We start from the raw sequence: 25,159 nt of genomic DNA on the forward strand, positions 1-25,159 counted from the left end.
AGCTATATACAGGGAGTACCAGATCAGTGTGGAGCTATATACAGGAATGACCAGATCAATGTAGAACTATATACAGGAAGTACCAGTACCAGATCAATGTGGAACTATATACAGGAAGTACCAGTACCAGATTAATGTGGAGCTATATCCAGGAAGTACCAGATCAATGTTGAGCGATATACAGGAAGTACCAGGACCAGATCAATGTAGAGCTACATACAGGAAGTACCAGATAAATGTGGAGCTATATACAGGAAGTACCAGTACCAGATCAATGTGGAGCTATATACAGGGAGTACCAGTACCAGATCAATGTGGAGCTATATACAGGAAGTACCAGTACCAGATCAATGTGGAGTTATATACAGGGAGTACCAGATCAATGTGGAGCTATATACAGGAAGTACCAGTACCAGATCAATGTGGAGCTATATACAGGGAGTACCAGTACCAGATCAATGTGGAGCTATATACAGGGAATACCAGTACCAGATCAATGTGGAGCTATATACAGGAAGTACCAGATCAATGTGGAGCTATATACAGGGAATACCAGATCAATGTGGAGTTATATACAGGAAGTACCAGATCAATGTGGAGCTATATACAGGGAATACCAGTACCAGATCAATGTGGAGCTATATACAGGAAATACCAGATCAATGTGGAGCTATATACAGGAAGTACCAGTACCAGATCAATGTGGAGCAATATACAGGGAATACCAATACCAGATCAATGTGGAGCTATATACAGGAAGTACCAGTACCAGATCAATGTGGAGCTATATACAGGGAGTACCAGATCAATGTGGAGCTATATACAGGGAATACCAGTACCAGATCAATGTGGAGCTATATACAGGGAGTACCAGATCAATGTGGAGCTATATACAGGAAGTGCCAGTACCAGATCAATGTGGAGCTATATACAGGGAGTACCAGTACCAGATCAATGTGGAGCTATATACAGGAAGTACCAGATCAATGTGGAGCTATATACAGGGAGTACCAGATCAATGTGGAGCTATATACAGGGAGTACCAGATCAATGTGGAGCTATATACAGGAAGTACCAGTACCAGATCAATGTGTAGCTATATACAGGGAGTACCAGTACCAGATCCATGTGGAGCTATATACAGGGAGTACCAGATCAATGTGGAGCTATATACAGGAAGTGCCAGTACCAGATCAATGTGGAGCTATATACAGGGAGTACCAGATCAATGTGGAGCTATATACAGGGAGTACCAGATCAATGTGGAGCTATATACAGGGAGTACCAGATCAATGTGGAGCTATATACAGGAAGTACCAGTACCAGATCCATGTGGAGCTATATACAGGAAGTGCCAGTACCAGATCAATGTGCAGAGGTACGAGGTATTTCAGGTAGATATGTACATGAAGGCAGGGTAAAGTGACTAGACATCAGGATAGATAATAATAAGAGTATTTGAGGTAGATACAGTGCCTTGCGAAAGTATTCGGCCCCCTTGAACTTTGCGAACTTTTGCCACATTTCAGGCTTCAAACATAAAGATATAAAACTGTATTTTTTTGTGAAGAATCAACAACAAGTGGGACACAATCATGAAGTGGAACGACATTTATTGGATATTTCTAACTTTTTTAACAAATCAAAAACTGAAAAATTGGGCGTGCAAAATTATTCAGCCCCTTTACTTTCAGTGCAGCAAACTCTCTCCAGAAGTTCAGTGAGGATCTCTGAATGATCCAATGTTGACCTAAATGACTAATGATGATAAATACAATCCACCTGTGTGTAATCAAGTCTCCGTATAAATGCATTAGCGTATATATCCACCTGTATATAGCCTCCACATTGACTCTGTACTGTAACACCCTGTATATAGCCTCCACATTGACTCTGTACCGTAATACCCTGTATATAGCCTCCACATTGACTCTGTACCGTAATACCCTGTATATAGCCTCCACATTGACTCTGTACTGGTACCCCCTGTATATAGCCTCCACATTGACTCTGTACCGTAATACCCTGTATATAGCCTCCACATTGACTCTGTACCGTAACACCCTGTATATAGTCTCCACATTGACTCTGTACCGCAACACCCTGTATATAGCCTCCACATTGACTCTGTACCGGTACCCCCCTGTATATAGTCTCCACATTGACTCTGTACCGTAACACCCTGTATATAGCCTCCACATTGACTCTGTAATGTAATACCCTGTATATAGTCTCCACATTGACTCTGTACCGTAACACCCTATATATAGCCTCCACATTGACTCTGTACTGTAATACCCTGTATATAGTCTCCACATTGACTCTGTACCGTAACACCCTGTATATAGCCTCCATATTGACTCTGTACCGTAACACCCTGTATATAGTCTCCACATTGACTCTGTACCGTAATACCCTGTATATAGCCTCCACATTGACTCTGTACCGTAACACCCTGTATATAGCCTCCACATTGATTCTGTACCGTAACACCCTGTATATAGCCTCCACATTGCCTCTGTACCGTAACACCCTGTATATAGCCTCCATATTGCCTCTGTACCGTAACACCCTGTATATAGCCTCCACATTGACTCTGTACTGTAACACCCTGTATATAGCCTCCAAATTGACTCTGTACCGTAACACCCTGTATATAGCCTCCACATTGACTCTGTACCGTAACACCCTGTATATAGCCTCCACATTGACTCTGTACCGTAACACCCTGTATATAGCCTCCACATTGACTCTGTACCGTAATACCCTGTATATAGCCTCCACATTGACTCTGTACCGTAATACCCTGTATATAGCCTCCACATTGACTCTGTACCGTAACACCCTGTATATAGCCTCCACATTGACTCTGTACCGTAACACCCTGAATATATCCTTTGCTTTTTATTTTACTGCCACTTCCGTCGAAGTCGAGTCCTCTCCTTGTTCGTGCGGCTCTCGGAGGTCCCCGTCGCCGGTCTTTTAGCCATCATCGATCCACTTTTCATTTTCCATGTGTTTTGTCTTGTTTCTCCTCACACCTGGTTTCAATTATTTGTTGTGTATTTAACCCTCTGTTCCCCCCATGTCTTTGTGTGGGATTGTTTATTGTAAGTGCTTGTGCACGTGTTGTTTGGTGCCCGACGGGTTTTTGTACCCAATTATTCTTGTTATTTTTATGCCGTGGGTTTTGCTATTAAACTGCTCCGGCTATTACCAAGTTCTGCTCTCCTGCGTCTGACTTCCCTGCCACCGATTACCCACCCTGTCACGCCCTGACCATAGAGAGCTGTTTATTCTCTATGTTGGTTGTGTCGGGGTGTGATTTAGAGTGGGTTATCTAGGGGAATTGTATTTCTATGGTGGCCTGATATGGTTCCCAACCAGTAGCCATTTTCCCATTGTGCTTTGTGGGATCTTGTCTAGATATAGTTGCCAGTCAGCATTATTATTATCTTCACGTTTCGGTTGTTCTTTGAAGTTTTAATTTCTAAAATAAAGGATGGAAACATACCACGCTGCATCTTGGTCTACTCCTTATGACGAACGTCACACACCCCTTACACTTACTTATTCTTTTATTAAACTTCTTTAAGCATTGTTGGTTAAGGGCTTGTAAAGTTAATTCACTAAGTTCTACACCTGTTGTATTCGGCGCATGTGACAAATAAAACTAGATTCAATTTTATTTTATTTGAAATACACAACTTGAAGCAACCACATATTTACCCATGGAACACGTTCTGATTGGTCAGTGAGGGGCCAAGCCTCGACACACCCACAACATGTTGTGTTTCACCGCTTGCTACTGTGCCCATAATTTTGGTTGTGAAAATAGTCAAAACATTTCTTACACACCCATAAACCTATATTTCTTATCGCCAGCGTTTAGAAGTGCTTACCTGGTATCATAGTCTGTTGTGATATCTATATTGGAGTCAGGTTGTTGAGTGAATGGGATTCTAGTCTAACCTGTTTCCTCTGACCTCTAGGCATGCCTTCTAAGAGCCCCTCCCTCACAGTGAAGGCCAAACAGGCAGATGGCTCTTCCCTCAGCTGGGCTATGAAGAGGTTCCTGGAGCCCGCCAGCAGGGTACGATACATTACACACAACAATCAATATATCAATCTATCAATACATGAACCAATCAATCAATCGATCGACCAGTGCAGTGATTAAACACCAACAGTGACATGTCTGTTTAGCAGTCCATCCAGTGATAAAACACCAACAGTGACATGTCTGTTTAGCAGTTCATCCAGTGCAGTGATAAAATGTCAGTCAATGTCCATTCACTATTGTTAGGAATCACCGATGTTTTTGCAGCTGAATCATATTGGATTGAGACAAGACCTTGACCTCAACTATTCTTCCTCTTCAGCAGAGTTCCGAAAGCTCTCAGACTCTCATTAGATTCATAGGATAAATGGGGTAGATGGAACACTCAAGGCTTTGAGTCTTCCTTCTTACACGAATGTAATCTCTCTCTTTCTGAGCAGCAAGGGTCTCTGAGTTCGGAGGCGGAGCTATCTCAGTACTTTTCCCAGGAAGTAACCAGTCATTCGTCGCTGTCGGAAACCACTGCGATGGGATCCAGTGATGACGACATGCTCCACCACAGGAGCTGTAACACCTCAATAGACGACACCCCCGCCACTCAGCCACATGGTACAGTCCATTTCCCCTATTCCACATCCAAATGGTATATGAAAAAGAGTGCCACCAACTGATAGTGGTCTCAGTAAGAGGTGTCGGTTTAGATCTAGGTACAACTGTCCTGGTTTTAGATCTAGGTACAACTGTCCTGGTTTAGATCTAGGTACAACAGTCTTGGTTTAGATCTAGCTACAACTGTCCTGGTTTAGATCTAGGTAACTGTCTGGTTTAGACTAGGTACAACTGTCCTGGTTTAGATCTAGGTACAACTGTCCTGGTTTAGATCTAGGTACAACTGTCCTGGTTTAGATCTAGGTACAACTGTCCTGGTTTAGATCTAGCTACAACAGTCCTGGTTTAGTTCTAGGTACAACTGTCCTGGTTTAGATCTAGGTACAACAGTCCTGGTTTAGATCTAGGTACAACAGTCCTGGTTTAGATCTAGGTACAACAGTCCTGGTTTAGATCTAGCTACAACAGTCCTGGTTTAGATCTAGCTACAACAGTCCTGGTTTAGATCTAGCTACAACAGTCCTGGTTAAGATCTAGCTACAACAGTCCTGGTTAAGATCTAGCTACAACAGTCCCGGTGCCTCTTTTAGAAGGTGTACAAAACACACTTTATTACACACACACACACACACACACACACACACTGGTCAGTGACCTACAGACGGAAGGCTTGTCCATGTGGAGAAGGAAAAGGTTCAGTTGGCGAGCGGTCCAACTGTGTGATGTTCCTGGGCAGAGGTTAATGAGAGAGCTGCCTGCTGGAGACTGAGTCCAGGGACAGAAGTAGGGGGTTTGAAAACCACCAGGTAAGGCCTCTGATTGGTTCACCCCACAGTGTGGTAAGGGCCCCTAGCAACCCCCTTAGCAATGGAGTGGCCAAGACCAGAGGTGTGAACGACCGGGAGATGGTAGCCTCTGCTGGGGCTAGAGAGTCCCCAAGTTAGTCTCTTAACTGCCAGGACCAGAGGTGAGATGGTAGCCTCTGCTGGGGCTAGAGAGTCCCCAAGTTAGTCTCTTAACTGCCAGGACCAGAGGTGAGATGGTAGCCTCTGCTGGGGCTAGAGAGTCCCCAAGTTAGTCTCTTAACTGCCAGGACCAGAGAGAGGGTTTTTCTGCAGAACGGTTTACTAATGTTGTGTTATAGTATAGCTATAAGAACCATACATCAATCTAATCAGCAGCTGGGTAAACCAGCATTATGTTTTCCCGAAACCATTGATGTTCATGTCCAGTTTCATCTGACATCTCTGTCTCTGTCTTCCTCTGGTGGCAGGGTTAAAAGATGCCTCTGGTGTAGGAGTGGAGGTCAGCGTGGAGGTCAGAACAGATGATAAGGCTCCCGGTGTCCCGGTGTTGAACCGGCCAGTGGAGGCCACCCAGCGCCAGCCCAGCGTGTGTAGTCCTGGTAGCAGCTCCGTCCGCAGTCCACTGCTCCGACAGAGACGAGTCATCTGCCGTGACGATGAGGTCAGCGATGATGAAGATGCTGGTGAGGATATGATGGAGATAACGTGTTGGTCAAAATGTTATGTTTTCTGTCTTTTATGAGACTTATTGGGATCAGCGAGTCAGGTCCTGTGCAATATCTGGATGTGTGTTAAACCCTCTCCTTTCATTCGCTCTCTCTTTCTCTCTCTCTCTATTTTTCTTTGTCTAGTTACCCTGCCCTTCCGCCAGGTCGCTGGTCGTGTTACCGCCATGGGGGTGGTTGCTGACTCTGGCATCATGATCTCTGCGTCATCAGTGGAGTTGGACGAAGAGAGTGAAGGCCCACATATCCTGCTTCATAGTAATTCTCTGGAGTCACAGGAAGGGGTCGGTTTCGTTCCTTCCTCCGGCGCAGAATCACCCTTCATGCCTATCCGCCGGTCGGACCACCACCAGACCCCCGGGGGAGGAGGAGGGTCTTTCCCCACAACAGGCCCCAGTAACCTGGGTGTGAGGATGGACCCTCAGGGCCCCCTGGAGCCCAAGCACTCCCCTAAGCTGGAACACAAAGCTGTGACACGTGTCAAGACTATGCTGAGCATCGAGGCCCCGCCCATCCAGCCAACCAATCAGCAGAACCAGAACCAGAGAACCAAAGGAGAGGAGTCTCCGACCTCCTCATCCTCCCAGTCTCTGGCCCCTCAGCCTAAGGTAGCCTCCAGCCGCTCCCTGGGGCGGTCTGGTTGTAACCCCAACCTCCTCTGTAAGAAGGGCGAGGCCTGCAGCGAGCTGGCGGGGGAGGAGCCAGCTCATTGCACCATCGACAAGGTGGTCCTGAGGAGGAGTGAGGAAGAGTCCTTCGGTCTGGACCTGGAGATCAGATCCTCTCCTCTGAAGGTGGTTATCACTGGATTGAGGCTTGGAGGAGCGGCCGAGAGAGTACGTTGTTTTTCCCGGCCTGGAATCCAAACTGTTATTTCACCATATCAGTTTTGAATTCCAGGCCAATGTCTACAGTACACAGACATCACAAATCGTCCATGTTAACACTGGTACCAGGAGTTAATCAAAAGTCAATCAGCCAGACAATATGTATCTAACTGCAGTACACTGATAAAATCAGCCAGACAATATGTATCTAACTGCAGTACACTGATAAAATCAGCCAGACAATATGTATCTAACTGCAGTACACTGATAAAATCAGCCAGACAATATGTATCTAACTGCAGTACACTGATAAAATCAGCCAGACAATATGTATCTAACTGCAGTACACTGATAAAATCAGCCAGACAATATGTATCTAACTGCAGTACACTGATAAAATCAGCCAGACAATATGTGTCTAACTGCAGTACACTGATAAAATCAGCCAGACAATATGTATCTAACTGCAGTACACTGATAAAATCAGCCAGACAATATGTATCTAACTGCAGTACACTGATAAAATCAGCCAGACAATATGTATCTAACTGCAGTACACTGATAAAATCAGCCAGACAATATGTATCTAACTGCAGTACACTGATAAAATCAGCCAGACAATATGTATCTAACTGCAGTACACTGATAAAATCAGCCAGACAATATGTATCTAACTGCAGTACACTGATAAAATCAGCCAGACAATATGTATCTAACTGCAGTACACTGATAAAATCAGCCAGACAATATGTATCTAACTGCAGTACACTGATAAAATCAGCCAGACAATATGTATCTAACTGCAGTACACTGATAAAATCAGCCAGACAATATGTATCTAACTGCAGTACACTGATAAAATCAGCCAGACAATATGTATCTAACTGCAGTACACTGATAAAATCAGCCAGACAATATGTATCTAACTGCAGTACACTGATAAAATCAGCCAGACAATATGTATCTAACTGCAGTACACTGATAAAATCAGCCAGACAATATGTATCTAACTGCAGTACACTGATAAAATCAGCCAGACAATATGTATCTAACTGCAGTACACTGATAAAATCAGCCAGACAATATGTATCTAACTGCAGTACACTGATAAAATCAGCCAGACAATATGTATCTAACTGCAGTACACTGATAAAATCAGCCAGACAATATGTATCTAACTGCAGTACACTGATAAAATCAGCCAGACAATATGTATCTAACTGCAGTACACTGATAAAATCAGCCAGACAATATGTATCTAACTGCAGTACACTGATAAAATCAGCCAGACAATATGTATCTAACTGCAGTACACTGATAAAATCAGCCAGACAATATGTATCTAACTGCAGTACACTGATAAAATCAGCCAGACAATATGTGTCTAACTGCAGTACACTGATAAAATCAGCCAGACAATATGTATCTAACTGCAGTACACTGATAAAATCAGCCAGACAATATGTATCTAACTGCAGTACACTGATAAAATCAGCCAGACAATATGTATCTAACTGCAGTACACTGATAAAATCAGCCAGACAATATGTATCTAACTGCAGTACACTGATAAAATCAGCCAGACAATATGTATCTAACTGCAGTACACTGATAAAATCAGCCAGACAATATGTATCTAACTGCAGTACACTGATAAAATCAGCCAGACAATATGTATCTAACTGCAGTACACTGATAAAATCAGCCAGACAATATGTGTCTAACTGCAGTACACTGATAAAATAAGCCAGTATACAATCGTACGTCCTCAATAAAACTATTAAGCTGGCCTCCTGTTCCTTGCCCTTATGTCTTCATCCTTCTTTACAAAACTTTGCTTTGTTTGATCCTCTCCACCGTCCCCTTTTTATGACCTCATACACGGTACCTTTTGAGCTGTGACACTTATGATCTGGTTGCAGGAATCCCGGGGCAGGATGTGTGTGGGAGACGAGATCGTGTCGATTGGGGACACGCCCACGTGCTCCTCGTCCTATCACGACATCTGTGAGCTCATGCACAACCTTCCCGTGACCCTCGCGCTGGAGGTCAAGAGGCCCATGTCAGGTGAGTCTATGCGCCCTCCTGCAGACCTGTGATTTGACGTTACACCTTCATAAGACCTGTCATACGATGACATCTGTGTTATTAAAAAAACAGCTTATCACAACTACCTTTTTCAGTTTCTTTATAACTTAAACTAAAGCTTGAAACATTACAAATATTGACCCCAGATAGCATGAAAGGGGTTTTCACGCCAGTCGGTATTCTGACAGTGGTCATAATCTGTAATATCATGTTATGTCATCCCTATGACAGCATTATAACAACCAGGGCTCTTGAACTGTTTCCACCTGAATACTAACTAAAATAACATAACAAAATCTTTTTTTTAAAAGAACAACAACTGTCCAGCACTCATGAGCTCACCTGGAGTGATCAGAGACTCTCCACATCACCTGTGGTGTTGGAATAAACCATACAAAATAACCTTCTGTTCTTTTTTCTTCCTGAAGTAATCTTTGATGCTGTGACCGTCACATAAATCTCCAATCAATATCAGATCGACATCAAGGCAAGGGAAGGGAGGAATAATAGGAAGCTTATTTAATTATAAGGATAGATCACTTGAATGATAAAACCCTAGTTTGAAAAAAACCAAGATGAAACTTCACCAAACTATCCCTATAAAGGATCCTTGACTACCGCCACTCACTAGTCACTAAGAGCACAGTCTGTCTTCCTGTTGCCCCTTCCATCCTCCCCTAATGCTGCCTTCCCTAAGACATAGGACCTCAGCAGTCTGCCCTCTGCTGGCAGAACCCTAACCCTGCACCCCAAAGGGAACAGCACGCTGCTGGCTTTGTATCCATGGTGACTATCCATTTATTTACCTCAGTAGCTGACCAGTAGTTGACCAGTAGTTGACCAGTAGTGACCAGTAGTTGACTAGTAGTTGACCAGTAGTTGACCAGTAGTGACCAGTCGTTGACCAGTAGGTGACCAGTAGTGACCAGTAGTTGACCAGTAGTGACCAGTAGTTGACCAAGGGTTGCAAAATTCCACTACCTTTCCCAAAATTCCCAGAAATCCTGGTTTGAGGATTCTGGACTTCCTGCTTATTTCCTCCAGATTCCGGGAATTTTCCAGCCAGGATTTCTGGGAAATCAGGGAATGTTAGGAACGTTGCCGGAATTGAACTAAACCTACCAGTAGTAGATCCGTAGACGTTCGTAGAAGTCCCCCCGCTGCCACATGCCTTGTTAGCTAGCATAGCATAGCTTTTTTGTTATTGTTCTTGTTGTTGTTATTTTGTTGCTTATTGGTTACCGTCTTTCTGTAACAACACCGTTTTCGACGCGGTTGCCTCGGCACTCACAACAACAACAACAACTAACCTAATCTGAAGAAGAGTAGCCTAACGGTGTGTGCCTAATATTCTGTCTGTCTGCCTGTGTGTCAATTGTCTGCCTGTCTCTCTGTGGGAAGTGTGTAGATCAAACCACCCTCTTCTTTGTAAAGCATGACGCTATACAATAACAGTGTATTTGTCATCCATTGCATTCATAATTTTTTAACTTAATGCACAACAGACCAAGCCTGGAATCCAAATGGATGCTCTGTGAAACCATGGTGAGCACAGCTTTCAGTCTGGTTTAACCAGGCTACAACAGACTTGCTTCTGCTGGGCTGTAGACCGAACAAGGGGCTGCTGGTTCGATCCACAAAATCCTTTCCACATCAGATTTGAGGAATTTGTCATTTGATCCGAGAGCTTTTCCAAAGCCTTTTTAGATATTGGGAATCCAGGTCAGTGGAAATGCGCTGGCGTCAAAGGAATGTTGATTTGTAAAACAGATTCAGTATGTCAACTTACTTCCTGGTATGTCTGACGTTATTGGTGCATTCGGTCACGTGATTAGTATTATTGAATATGCCATTAAATACTGACGTCCCATTGCTCATTTCTCAACTCTCTCATATCTGGTTCAAAGTGGCTTGATTACATGAGGTTGCTGAAATAAATGTCTCATTCAGTTGAAGAATGAAAGTACATTCTGGACAGAATGAGTATAGTACTTGTTATTTTATGCGTTTTGTTTTAACATGTTGCTAAGTTTCACTTTAGTGAAATGTAATTACTAGAATAATGATCTCCATGTTGTTTCTGTGTGAATTACAGTGTTTGGCTTACTACACTAAAGGTATACAGTGTAGATAAAAGAGCAATTTAACATTAAGTGTCACACAACTAAAACCTGACTGCCTCTGAAGTAATTAATTCATCTCTCCTCGTACAGCTGTAGATCGCCTGTCCAGCCTCATGATGTCATCGGGGAGTTGTGATGTCATGGGTCCCTCCAATGGGGGGGCTCCAAATCCAGGAAGTCCCTCCTCCTCCTCACCGACCAATCACAACCCCAAACCCACAACCCCAATCAACCACAACCACAGCAATGATATACCGGTCACCTACATTGATGACGTCAAGACCAGACTAAGCTCCTCCCATGTAAAGAGCGCCCTCTCTTCCAATACCCTCAAAGCCCCTTCAGAAGCACAACGTACTGAGACTATGGCCTGTAAGTCAGCTGTAGACAGCAAGGCCCTGCCAGAGAATGAGAAAAGCACAGTTCAGACTCCTCCAACATTGCCCAGTCAGTTTGATTTCTCTGTCTTGGACTCTGGAAAGAAATGCTGCCTCATGCCTGTGGGTAAAACATTCTTGAACAACTACTCCAGAAACTTTAGCAGTAATCTCACAGACGAGGGAATGAATGCTCTTTCAAATAGGGTGGAGAGACCCCCCGGTGCCTCTGCTGCCGATTCGAACTGCAACATGTATGACATGGTCGGCGACAGTGATTCGGAAAGCGAAGACACGGTCACCGACAACAGCCGTGGCGCTGCCGGCGATAACAAACCGGCGAGCCGCAGTGTCGGCGCTGAGCCCCAGGACACGGATTCTGATGAGGAGGAAGTGGAGATTTGTTACAGTGAGGCCCAGCGGCCCAGCACTCTGAGTCAGGCAGCGCTGACTCACCTAACAGATGGGCCATTGTCTCCACAGCTCCATATCTCTATCTCTGGCTCTGACGGCAGCCACAGTACAAAGGAGACTAGGCCCTTTGATGTAGCACTAGACTCTGCTGCTTCCTCCTCCTCCACTGTCACTACTACTTCAGCGGCCTCCCAGCAAAACGAAGACTGCTCTGTTGTAACAACCCAATCCAACCCCGATCAGAAACCATTCCCCTCACTGTCTCAGGATCTGCCTGCCTCTGGCTCTCTATCCTCAGGTGCCTTTCTGGCTGCGGAGGCCAAAGGTTCCCCTTGCCAAGAAATGCCCCGCCAGTCTTCCAACGACACAGATTCTGTGCCCACTACAAGCCCTGCAGGGCCTTCAGAAAGTGGTGTCAACAGGGTTTGTGACACTGTTATAACACATCCAATAAAACCCGGCCATGCTCCTTCATTAAGCGTCTGCAGTACCCCCATTGCAGCGGCTAACCACAACATCGCGCGACAGAGTCAGGAGAGGTCAGCCCGACTCCGTGCAAACGTTTCACCGGCTGCGGCTTTAGGAAAACTATCTAACACACAATCGTCATCATCCCACTCAACGGTGGGGGAGGCAAATTCCTCCAACTATAGCAATGTCTGGTCAGGCGCATCTAAACCATTGTCAATTTCGCTAACAACAAGTGACAGGGAGAGAGAGAAAGTTCCCTCGTCAATATTGCTAACAACAAGAGAGAGGGAGAGAGAGAAAGTTCCCTCGTCAATATCGCTAACATCAAGAGACGGGGAGAGAGAGAAAGTTCCCTCATCAACATCGCTAACAACAAGAGACAGTGAGAGAGAGAAAGTTCCCTCGTCAACATCGCTAACAACAAGAGACAGTGAGAGAGAGAAAGTTCCCTCGTCCACATCGCTAACAACAAGAGACAGTGAGAAAGAGAAAGTTCCCTCGTCAATATCGCTAACAACAAGAGACAGGGAGAGAGAGAAAGTTCCCTCGTCAATATCGCCAACAAGAGACAGGGAGAGAGAGAAAGTTCCCTCGTCAACATCGCTAACAACAAGAGACAGTGATAGAGAGAAGGTTCCCTCGTCAACATCGCTAACAACAAGAGACAGTGAGAGAGAGAAAGTTCCCTCGTCAACATCGCTAACAACAAGAGACAGGGAGAGAGAGAAAGTTCCCTCATCAACATCGCTAACAACAAGAGACAGGGAGAGAGAGAAAGTTCCCTCGTCAATATCGCTAACAACAAGAGACTGTGAGAGAGAGAAAGTTCCCTCGTCAACATCGCTAACAACAAGAGACAGGGAGAGAGAGAAAGTTCCCTCATCAACATCGCTAACAACAAGAGACAGTGATAGAGAGAAGGTTCCCTCGTCAACATCGCTAACAACAAGAGACAGTGAGAGAGAGAAAGTTCCCTCGTCAACATCGCTAACAACAAGAGACAGTGAGAGAGAGAAAGTTCCCTCGTCAATATCGCTAACAACAAGAGACAGTGAGAGAGAGAAAGTTCCCTCGTCAACATCGCTAACAACAAGAGACAGTGAGAGAGAGAAAGTTCCCTCGTCAATATCGCTAACAACAAGAGACAGGGAGAGAGAGAAAGTTCCCTTAACATCCCTGGACCTCAGGTTGGTCCAGAATAACCCTAATAGTCCCTCTCTCAGGACATCCGGTCCCAAATCAGTCAACAACATTTCAACAGACAGTTCTCTATCCAGTAGTAGCAGCAGGCTCAGAGTCAATGACAAAGTCCAGAAGACCAGCAGCACTGCACCCAAAATGAAGGGGCTCAACATCAAGAGTAAAACCAAACCCCAGGAGCAACTTTCCCCAAAAACAGCCAGAGCAGAAAGTGCGTTGATTCTGAGGAAAGCCAACAACACTTCTCCGCTCCAGTCCCCCAAACTGCAAGCCAAGAAGGTGGGCTCCCCCCTGCAAACCAGGAACGTGGATTCCCCTCTGCTTACCAGAAAGGCAGCCGTAACCAGCAGCCTAAAGAGTAAACAGCAAGACCGGAGCAGCAGCAGTAGTAGCCCTGCCACGCCCGTAACAGATGGAGGACAGGACAACCCCACAACCACTACTACGCCAGAACCAATCAGCCAATCACAATCAACTACCAAGATGAAGGTAGAGGAGCAACGTCTACACAAAGAGGTGGAGCAAGGGATTTTGGCGGTGGCCAAGTCAAAAGAACGACCAGAGCCATGCCTAACTACCCAGAGGACCTTCATCGAGGTGCGACTCTCATCCTCATCTCCCTCCTCCACGCCTACACCAGTTCTGGCACCAAAGGAAGTTGTGTATTCAAACGATTACTCAATTCCTCATACCAAAAATATTACTCAACACAAGGATCAGGTCAATGGAAATCCAGTAGAGACCAGTCTATGGTCAGGAACCCCTGCAACCCCTGGCTCGGTGTGTAATCTTGAAAAAGTCAACAACACTACCAGTGAATCAGCAGTGAACTCAATAGTCCTAGAATCCGTAGATGGGGTTCCTTTGCCTATGAGCAATGGTCCCACAGACATCTCTCACATGAACTGTAGAATAACAGAGACGGATGAAACTGAGAGCCTCAAAGCAAACAAGTCCAAACTGAAGGCGATGGAGCGTCGTAGTTTCTCCACAGACAACAGCGTCTCAGTGGACCCAAACCCCTTCTCTGTCCGCCAGAGGATCAAGTCCTTTGAGAACCTGGCCAGCTTCGACAAGCCAGTGCTCAAATGCATCGACATCCAGTCCTTTGCTCAGTCCTATGCTCTGACAGCAACGTTGAAGCCGCCTCTCAACCGGAGACTGTCTGGCTACATGTCTGGATCGGTGAGCTCCATAGACTGTCGTTCGCTACGAAGGAGCTTCAGTTCGTGCATCGACAACTTCAACGCATTAACCCCCTTGACCCCAATGTCGCCTCAGCTTCGCAAGTCACCGTCGAGCTTAACCCTCACAAACTTTGACTTGTTGACGCAAAGCTGCAGCACTAGCGAAGCTCCCCTCGGACATATCCAGGACAAACTTGGAGATGGAGAAAGTCCCAGAATCTCCCCAGGAGTTGTAACCCTAACCCCTCAGACGCCTCCGGTGATGCGGAGTCGCCAGGCCCGAGGTCATGCCAACCTGTCCCGGTCCAGACTGAGGGAGCTCAGGGCCCTTAGCATGCCCGACCTGGACAAGCTCTGCACCGATGACTTCTCCAGCGACCCAGGGACCAACGCCACCATTAACACGTCACTGGAGATACACCCAGCCAGGCCCACAGAGGTCGTTCAGAACCAAACAGGGTGCTGTTCCCTGCCTGCTAACCCCACCGGGGTGCACCCGACCAGGGCCAGCTGGGCAGATGCCGGGGCCAACCTGGACCCCATTCAGAGGAAAACCAACTGGCAACAGGCAGATATTCAGAACTGGTCCATCAGGTAAGTGCAAACACCAACCCTGTCTATACTATTTCTACAATAGGATTCAAATATACAATACGTAAATCCTCCAAAGGTTGTAGACAGACAGACACACAGAGACACACGCACACTCACACACAGAGACAGACACACTCTCTCACACACACACAGACACACGAGTAAAGCAGTAGGTCACAGCCCATATTGGAATGGTCTGTTTCCTCTGCAGTTTGACTGTGCTGGCTGGCTCTCCGGTGGAGCAGAGTAAGCTGCAGGCGGTCCTGGCCTCCGTGACCACCAAGACAGACGTGTTGGCACTGCTACAGGAGGCCAAGGCTCTCTCTGAGGTAACCGGTAACACACACCAACACACACACACAACTTTGTCTAATGATTTGTTCCCTGCCATACACTCAGCCATACACTCAGCCATACATCCAGCCATACATCCAGCCATACACCCAGCCATACATCCAGCCATACACTCAGCCATACACTCAGCCATACGTTCAGCCATACATTCAGCCATACACTCAGCCATACACTCAGCCATAAAGTCATCCATAAAGTCAGCCATGCACTCAGTCATACACTCAGCCATAAAGTCAGCCATAAAGTCAGCCATACACTCAGCCATAAAGTCTGCCATACACTCAGCCATAAAGTCAGCCATAAAGTCAGCCATACGCTCAGCCATACACTCAGCCATACACTCAGCCATAAAGTCAGCCATACACTCAGCCATACACTCAGCCATAAAGTCAGCCATACACTCAGCCATACACTCAGCCATACACTCAGCCATACACTCAGCCATACACTCAGCCATACGTTCAGCCATACATTCAGCCATACACTCAGCCATAAACTCAGCCATAAAGTCATCCATAAAGTCAGCCATGCACTCAGTCATACACTCAGCCATAAAGTCAGCCATACATTCAGCCATAAAGTCAGCCATACACTCAGCCATAAAGTCCACCATACACTCAGCCATAAAGTCAGCCATAAAGTCAGCCATACTCTCAGCCATACACTCAGCCATAAAGTCAGCCATACACTCAGCCATAAAGTCAGCCATACACTCAGCCATAAAGTCAGCCATACACTCAGCCATAAAGTCAGCCATACACTCAGCCATAAAGTCAGCCATGAAGTCAGCCATGCATCCAGCCATACACTCAGCCATACACTCAGCCATACACTCAGCCATACGTTCAGCCATACATTCAGCCATACACTCAGCCATACACTCAGCCATAAAGTCATCCATAAAGTCAGCCATGCACTCAGTCATACACTCAGCCATAAAGTCAGCCATACATTCAGCCATAAAGTCAGCCATACACTCAGCCATAAAGTCCGCCATACACTCAGCCATAAAGTCAGCCATAAAGTCAGCCATAAAGTCAGCCATACTCTCAGCCATACACTCAGCCATAAAGTCAGCCATACACTCAGCCATAAAGTCAGCCATACACTCAGCCATACACTCAGCCATAAAGTCAGCCATACACTCAGCCATAAAGTCAGCCATGAAGTCAGCCATACACTCAGCCATAAAGTCAGCCATACACTCAGCCATACACTCAGCCATACACTCAGCCAAACACTCAGCCATAAAGTCAGCCATAAAGTCAGCCATACACTCAGCCATACACTCAGCCATAAAGTCAGCCATACACTCAGCCATACACTCAGCCATAGTTAGCCATACACTCAGCCATACGTTCAGCCATACATTCAGCCATACACTCAGCCATAAAGTCATCCATAAAGTCAGCCATGCACTCAGTCATACACTCAGCCATAAAGTCAGCCATACATTCAGCCATAAAGTCAGCCATACACTCAGCCATAAAGTCCACCATACACTCAGCCATAAAGTCAGCCATAAAGTCAGCCATACTCTCAGCCATACACTCAGCCATAAAGTCAGCCATACACTCAGCCATAAAGTCAGCCATACACTCAGCCATAAAGTCAGCCATACACTCAGCCATAAAGTCAGCCATAAAGTCAGCCATACACTCAGCCATAAAGTCAGCCATGAAGTCAGCCATGCATCCAGCCATACACTCAGCCATACACTCAGCCATACGTTCAGCCATACATTCAGCCATACACTCAGCCATACACTCAGCCATAAAGTCATCCATAAAGTCAGCCATGCACTCAGCCATACACTCAGCCATAAAGTCAGCCATACATTCAGCCATAAAGTCAGCCATACACTCAGCCATAAAGTCCGCCATACACTCAGCCATAAAGTCAGCCATACTCTCAGCCATACACTCAGCCATACACTCAGCCATAAAGTCAGCCATACACTCAGCCATACACTCAGCCATAAAGTCAGCCATACACTCAGCCATACACTCAGCCATAGTCAGCCATACACTCAGCCATACACTCAGCCATACACTCAGCCATAAAGTCATCCATAAAGTCAGCCATGCACTCAGTCATACACTCAGCCATAAAGTCAGCCATACATTCAGCCATAAAGTCAGCCATACACTCAGCCATAAAGTCCGCCATACACTCAGCCATAAAGTCAGCCATAAAGTCAGCCATAAAGTCAGCCATACTCTCAGCCATACACTCAGCCATAAAGTCAGCCATACACTCAGCCATAAAGTCAGCCACACACTCAGCCATACACTCAGCCATAAAGTCAGCCATACACTCAGCCATACACTCAGCCATAAAGTCAGCCATACACTCAGCCATAAAGTCAGCCATGAAGTCAGCCATACACTCAGCCATAAAGTCAGCCATACACTCAGCCATACACTCAGCCATACACTCAGCCATACACTCAGCCATAAAGTCAGCCATAAAGTCAGCCATAAAGTCAGCCATACACTGAGCCATAAAGTCAGCCATGCACTCAGCCATGCACTCAGCCATACACTTAGCCATACACTCAGCCATACACTCAGCCATAAAGTCCACCATACACTCAGCCATAAAGTCAGCCATAAAGTCAGCCATAAAGTCAGCCATACTCTCAGCCATACACTCAGCCATAAAGTCAGCCATACACTCAGCCATAAAGTCAGCCATACACTCAGCCATAAAGTCAGCCATACACTCAGCCATAAAGTCAGCCATAAAGTCAGCCATACACTCAGCCATAAAGTCAGCCATGAAGTCAGCCATGCATCCAGCCATACACTCAGCCATACACTCAGCCATACACTCAGCCATACGTTCAGCCATACATTCAGCCATACACTCAGCCATACACTCAGCCATAAAGTCATCCATAAAGTCAGCCATGCACTCAGCCATACACTCAGCCATAAAGTCAGCCATACATTCAGCCATAAAGTCAGCCATACACTCAGCCATAAAGTCCGCCATACACTCAGCCATAAAGTCAGCCATACTCTCAGCCATACACTCAGCCATACACTCAGCCATAAAGTCAGCCATACACTCAGCCATACACTCAGCCATAAAGTCAGCCATACACTCAGCCATACACTCAGCCATAGTCAGCCATACACTCAGCCATACACTCAGCCATACGTTCAGCCATACACTCAGCCATAAAGTCATCCATAAAGTCAGCCATGCACTCAGTCATACACTCAGCCATAAAGTCAGCCATACATTCAGCCATAAAGTCAGCCATACACTCAGCCATAAAGTCCGCCATACACTCAGCCATAAAGTCAGCCATAAAGTCAGCCATAAAGTCAGCCATACTCTCAGCCATACACTCAGCCATAAAGTCAGCCATACACTCAGCCATAAAGTCAGCCACACACTCAGCCATACACTCAGCCATAAAGTCAGCCATACACTCAGCCATACACTCAGCCATAAAGTCAGCCATACACTCAGCCATAAAGTCAGCCATGAAGTCAGCCATACACTCAGCCATAAAGTCAGCCATACACTCAGCCATAAAGTCAGCCATAAAGTCAGCCATACACTGAGCCATAAAGTCAGCCATGCACTCAGCCATGCACTCAGCCATACACTTAGCCATACACTCAGCCATACACTCAGCCATAAACTCAGTTTTGCACACACTGCATATTGAAGTTTCCCTTCTCTCCTCTCTGACCAGCTGTCTCTCCTCCCTGACCAGCTGTCTCTCCTCCCTGACCAGCTGTCTCTCCTCCCTGACCACCTGTCTCTCCTCCCTGACCACCTGTCTCTCCTCCCTGACCACCTGTCTCTCCTCCCTGTCTCTCCTCCCTGACCACCTGTCTCTCCTTCCTGTCTCTCCTCCCTGACCACATGTCTCTCCTCCCTAACCAGCTGTCTCTCCTCCCTGACCACCTGTCTCTCCTCCCTGACCACCTGTCTCTCCTCCCTGACCACCTGTCTCTCCTTCCTGTCTCTCCTCCCTGACCAGCTGTCTCTCCTCCCTGACCACATGTCTCTCCTCCCTAACCAGCTGTCTCTCCTCCCTGACCACCTGTCTCTCCTCCCTGACCACCTGTCTCTCCTCCCTGACCACATGTCTCTCCCTCCTGTCTCTCCTCCCTGACCAGATGTCTCTCCTCCCTGACCAGCTGTCTCTCCTCCCTGTCTCTCCTCCCTGACCACCTGTCTCTCCTTCCTGACCACCTGTCTCTCCTCCCTGTCCCTCCTCCCTGACCACCTGTCCCTCCTCCCTGACCACCTGTCTCTCCTCCCTGTCTCTCCTCCCTGACCACCTGTCTCTCCTCCCTGTCTCCTCCCTGACCAGCTGTCTCTCCTCCCTGTCTCTCCCCCCTGACCACCTGTCTCTCCTTCCTGACCAGCTGTCTCTCTTCCCTCACCACCTGTCTCTCCTCCCTGACCACCTGTCTCTCCCTCCCGTCTCTCCTCCTTGACCACCTGTCTCTCCTCCCTGACCAGCTGTCTCTCTTCCCTCACCACCTGTCTCTCCTCCCTGACCAGCTGTCTCTCCTCCCTGACCAGCTGTCTCTCCTCCCAGTCTCTCCTCCCTGACCACCTGTCTCTCCTCCCTGACCACCTGTCTCTCCTCCCTGACCACCTGTCTCTCCTCCCTGACCACCTGTCTCATCCTCCCTGACCACCTGTCTCTCCTCCCTGACCACCTGTCTCTCCCCCCAGACCACCAGTCTCTCCTCCCTTTATAATCCATCCACCCAGTTCAATGTAACATCTATAGGTTTAGGCTGTTTATGATACTTGCATTTTTCCTATACCCATCATGATGTTGCTACAACCTAGCCTACAGTGGTTCGACCTTTAAAAGTTGCAGCGTACTGCAGCACAGCTTGCGTAGTGCCGCAGAATTCTATGGCACGTTATTTATACCACTGGTACCATTATTGCTAGTTAGTGCTAGTTTGACCACCAGAGGGCGTCTTTGAGAAGCATTTGATAGTCTTCAATAGTGGCTGTACTAGAGAATTAAAAAAAAAAATTGTAAGAACTGATTTTAAGAAATTTTGCTTGATTAATTTGACTAATATTATGGTGTTTGTATTCCAAGAACAACGAAAAACCCTCTGGGTTTCCGTTAGGATGGAATGGAAAATATGGCGCTGTACAACGTGACGGTCGGGAGTAGGCTACAGTACTTGGCTATTTAGCCAAAGAATCCCCGTGATGTAGGGGCACGCGTAGACTGGGGTTCAATTCCTCGATGCGGAGGAAGGAGTAGGCTGTCCTTGTAAATAAATTTTTTTTTCTTAACTGACTTGCCTAGTTAAATATAGGTTACACTAAGGGCATAACATTTCTACACCCTAATTGTATAACTGTAGTCTAACCAATACCCAAATGGAGATTTAGTGAAAATAAAAAATCTAATTGATTTATCAAGACCAGTCCTCATGCTTGTCTCAGAGCAGTGTGAAACGGTGCTCAAATAGTTGTAGGCTTTTGCTTCGAATCCTATTGCCTCTAACTTCAATATGCTCTTTAAATAAATAAGACCGACACCACTTTTAACAGTGGAAACACTTTTCCACTGGGGAGGCCCGATCCACTGGGGAGGCCCCATCCACTGGGGAGGCCCCATCCACTGGGGAGGCTCCATCCACTGGGGAGGCCCGATCCACTGGGGAGGCCCGATCCACTGGGGAGGCCCGATCCACTGGGGAGGCCACATCCACTGGGGAGGCCACATCCACTGGGGAGGCCCCATCCACTGGGGAGGCCCCATCCACTGGGGAGGCCCCATCCACTGGGGAGGCCCCATCCACTGGGGAGGCCCCATCCACAAAGTATCAAAATACAGAGAGGTGTTGGTAAAGGTATATTGTCCTGCTAACAGCCCATTATGGATATTATAATACTGTACAAGCTTTATGTAGGTGCTGGGCTATATGACTGAGTCACTCAGCTTTATGTAGGTGCTGGGCTATATGACTGAGTCACTCAGCTTTATGTAGGTGCTGGGCTATATGACTGAGTACTCAGCTTTATGTAGGTGCTGGGCTATATGACTGAGTCACTCAGCTTTATGTAGGTGCTGAGGCTATATGACTGAGTCACTCAGCTTTATGTAGGTGCTGAGCTATATGACTGAGTACTCAGCTTTATGTAGGTGCTGAGGCTATATGACTGAGTACTCAGCTTTATGTAGGTGCTGAGGCTATATGACTGAGTCACTCAGCTTTATGTAGGTGCTGAGGCTATATGACTGAGTCACTCAGCTTTATGTAGGTGCTGAGGCTATATGACTGAGTCACTCAGCTTTATGTAGGTGCTGAGCTATATGACTGAGTACTCAGCTTTATGTAGGTGCTGAGGCTATATGACTGAGTACTCAGCTTTATGTAGGTGCTGGGCTATATGACTGAGTACTCAGCTTTATGTAGGTGCTGAGCTATATGACTGAGTACTCAGCTTTATGTAGGTGCTGAGCTATATGACTGAGTCACTCAGCTTTATGTAGGTGCTGAGCTATATGACTGCGTCACTCAGCTTTATGTAGGTGTTTCTATATGACTGAGTCACTCAGCTTTATGTAGGTGTCGAGGCTATATGACAGAGTCACTCAGCTTTATGTAGGTGCCGAGGCTATATGACTGAGTCACTCAGCTTTATGTAGGTGCTGAGGCTATATGACTGAGTCACTCAGCTTTATGTAGGTGCTGAGCTATATGACTGAGTACTCAGCTTTATGTAGGTGCTGAGGCTATATGACTGAGTACTCAGCTTTATGTAGGTGCTGGGCTATATGACTGAGTACTCAGCTTTATGTAGGTGCTGAGCTATATGACTGAGTACTCAGCTTTATGTAGGTGCTGAGCTATATGACTGAGTCACTCAGCTTTATGTAGGTGCTGAGCTATATGACTGAGTCATTCAGCTTTATGTAGGTGCTGAGCTATATGACTGCGTCACTCAGCTTTATGTAGGTGTTTCTATATGACTGAGTCACTCAGCTTTATGTAGGTGTCGAGGCTATATGACAGAGTCACTCAGCTTTATGTAGGTGCCGAGGCTATATGACTGAGTCACTCAGCTTTATGTAGGTGCTGAGGCTATATGACTGAGTCACTCAGCTTTATGTAGGTGCTGAGCTATATGACTGAGTACTCAGCTTTATGTAGGTGCTGAGGCTATATGACTGAGTACTCAGCTTTATGTAGGTGCTGGGCTATATGACTGAGTACTCAGCTTTATGTAGGTGCTGAGCTATATGACTGAGTACTCAGCTTTATGTAGGTGCTGAGCTATATGACTGAGTCACTCAGCTTTATGTAGGTGCTGAGCTATATGACTGCGTCACTCAGCTTTATGTAGGTGTTTCTATATGACTGAGTCACTCAGCTTTATGTAGGTGTCGAGGCTATATGACAGAGTCACTCAGCTTTATGTAGGTGCCGAGGCTATATGACTGAGTCACTCAGCTTTATGTAGGTGCTGAGGCTATATGACTGAGTCACTCAGCTTTATGTAGGTGCTGAGCTATATGACTGAGTACTCAGCTTTATGTAGGTGCTGAGGCTATATGACTGAGTACTCAGCTTTATGTAGGTGCTGGGCTATATGACTGAGTACTCAGCTTTATGTAGGTGCTGAGCTATATGACTGAGTACTCAGCTTTATGTAGGTGCTGAGCTATATGACTGAGTCACTCAGCTTTATGTAGGTGCTGAGCTATATGACTGAGTCACTCAGCTTTATGTAGGTGTTTCTATATGACAGAGTCACTCAGCTTTATGTAGGTGCCGAGGCTATATGACTGAGTCACTCAGCTTTATGTAGGTGCTGAGGCTATATGACTGAGTCACTCAGCTTTATGACTGAGTCACTCAGCTTTATGTATGTGCCGAGGCTATATGACTGAGTCACTCAGCTTTATGTAGGTGCCGAGGCTATATGACTGAGTCACTCAGCTTTATGTAGGTGCCGAGGCTATATGACTGAGTCACTCAGCTTTATGTAGGTGCCGAGGCTATATGACTGAGTCACTCAGCTTTATGTAGGTGCCGAGGCTATATGACTGAGTCACTCAGCTTTATGTAGGTGCTGAGGCTATATGACTGAGTCACTCAGCTTTATGACTGAGTCACTCAGCTTTATGTAGGTGCCGAGGCTATATGACTGCGTCACTCAGCTTTATGTAGGTGTTTCTATATGACTGAGTCACTCAGCTTTATGTAGGTGTCGAGGCTATATGACAGAGTCACTCAGCTTTATGTAGGTGCCGAGGCTATATGACTGAGTCACTCAGCTTTATGTAGGTGCTGAGGCTATATGACTGAGTCACTCAGCTTTATGTAGGTGCTGAGCTATATGACTGAGTACTCAGCTTTATGTAGGTGCTGAGGCTATATGACTGAGTACTCAGCTTTATGTAGGTGCTGGGCTATATGACTGAGTACTCAGCTTTATGTAGGTGCTGAGCTATATGACTGAGTACTCAGCTTTATGTAGGTGCTGAGCTATATGACTGAGTCACTCAGCTTTATGTAGGTGCTGAGCTATATGACTGCGTCACTCAGCTTTATGTAGGTGTTTCTATATGACTGAGTCACTCAGCTTTATGTAGGTGTCGAGGCTATATGACAGAGTCACTCAGCTTTATGTAGGTGCCGAGGCTATATGACTGAGTCACTCAGCTTTATGTAGGTGCTGAGGCTATATGACTGAGTCACTCAGCTTTATGTAGGTGCTGAGCTATATGACTGAGTACTCAGCTTTATGTAGGTGCTGAGGCTATATGACTGAGTACTCAGCTTTATGTAGGTGCTGGGCTATATGACTGAGTACTCAGCTTTATGTAGGTGCTGAGCTATATGACTGAGTACTCAGCTTTATGTAGGTGCTGAGCTATATGACTGAGTCACTCAGCTTTATGTAGGTGCTGAGCTATATGACTGAGTCACTCAGCTTTATGTAGGTGTTTCTATATGACAGAGTCACTCAGCTTTATGTAGGTGCCGAGGCTATATGACTGAGTCACTCAGCTTTATGTAGGTGCTGAGGCTATATGACTGAGTCACTCAGCTTTATGACTGAGTCACTCAGCTTTATGTATGTGCCGAGGCTATATGACTGAGTCACTCAGCTTTATGTAGGTGCCGAGGCTATATGACTGAGTCACTCAGCTTTATGTAGGTGCCGAGGCTATATGACTGAGTCACTCAGCTTTATGTAGGTGCCGAGGCTATATGACTGAGTCACTCAGCTTTATGTAGGTGCCGAGGCTATATGACTGAGTCACTCAGCTTTATGTAGGTGCTGAGGCTATATGACTGAGTC

General features: G+C 46.2%; 1 protein-coding gene across 1 annotated transcript in view; it reads left to right on the forward strand.

Moving 5' to 3' along the window:
* Positions 1 to 25,159, forward strand: part of LOC109879544 (PDZ domain-containing protein 2) — a 211,103-nt gene that overhangs the window by 162,260 nt on the left and 23,684 nt on the right. Inside the window, exons 14-20 of the mRNA XM_031829568.1 lie at positions 3,993 to 4,093; positions 4,501 to 4,669; positions 5,943 to 6,158; positions 6,327 to 7,036; positions 8,950 to 9,094; positions 11,329 to 15,481; positions 15,693 to 15,810. Of these exons, the coding sequence (XP_031685428.1) occupies positions 3,993 to 4,093; positions 4,501 to 4,669; positions 5,943 to 6,158; positions 6,327 to 7,036; positions 8,950 to 9,094; positions 11,329 to 15,481; positions 15,693 to 15,810 (5,612 nt within the window). The remainder of the gene's footprint in view (positions 1 to 3,992; positions 4,094 to 4,500; positions 4,670 to 5,942; positions 6,159 to 6,326; positions 7,037 to 8,949; positions 9,095 to 11,328; positions 15,482 to 15,692; positions 15,811 to 25,159) is intronic.

The sequence above is a fragment of the Oncorhynchus kisutch genome, linkage group LG8 (assembly GCF_002021735.2).
Source record: "Oncorhynchus kisutch isolate 150728-3 linkage group LG8, Okis_V2, whole genome shotgun sequence".
Classification (NCBI taxonomy): domain Eukaryota; kingdom Metazoa; phylum Chordata; class Actinopteri; order Salmoniformes; family Salmonidae; genus Oncorhynchus; species Oncorhynchus kisutch.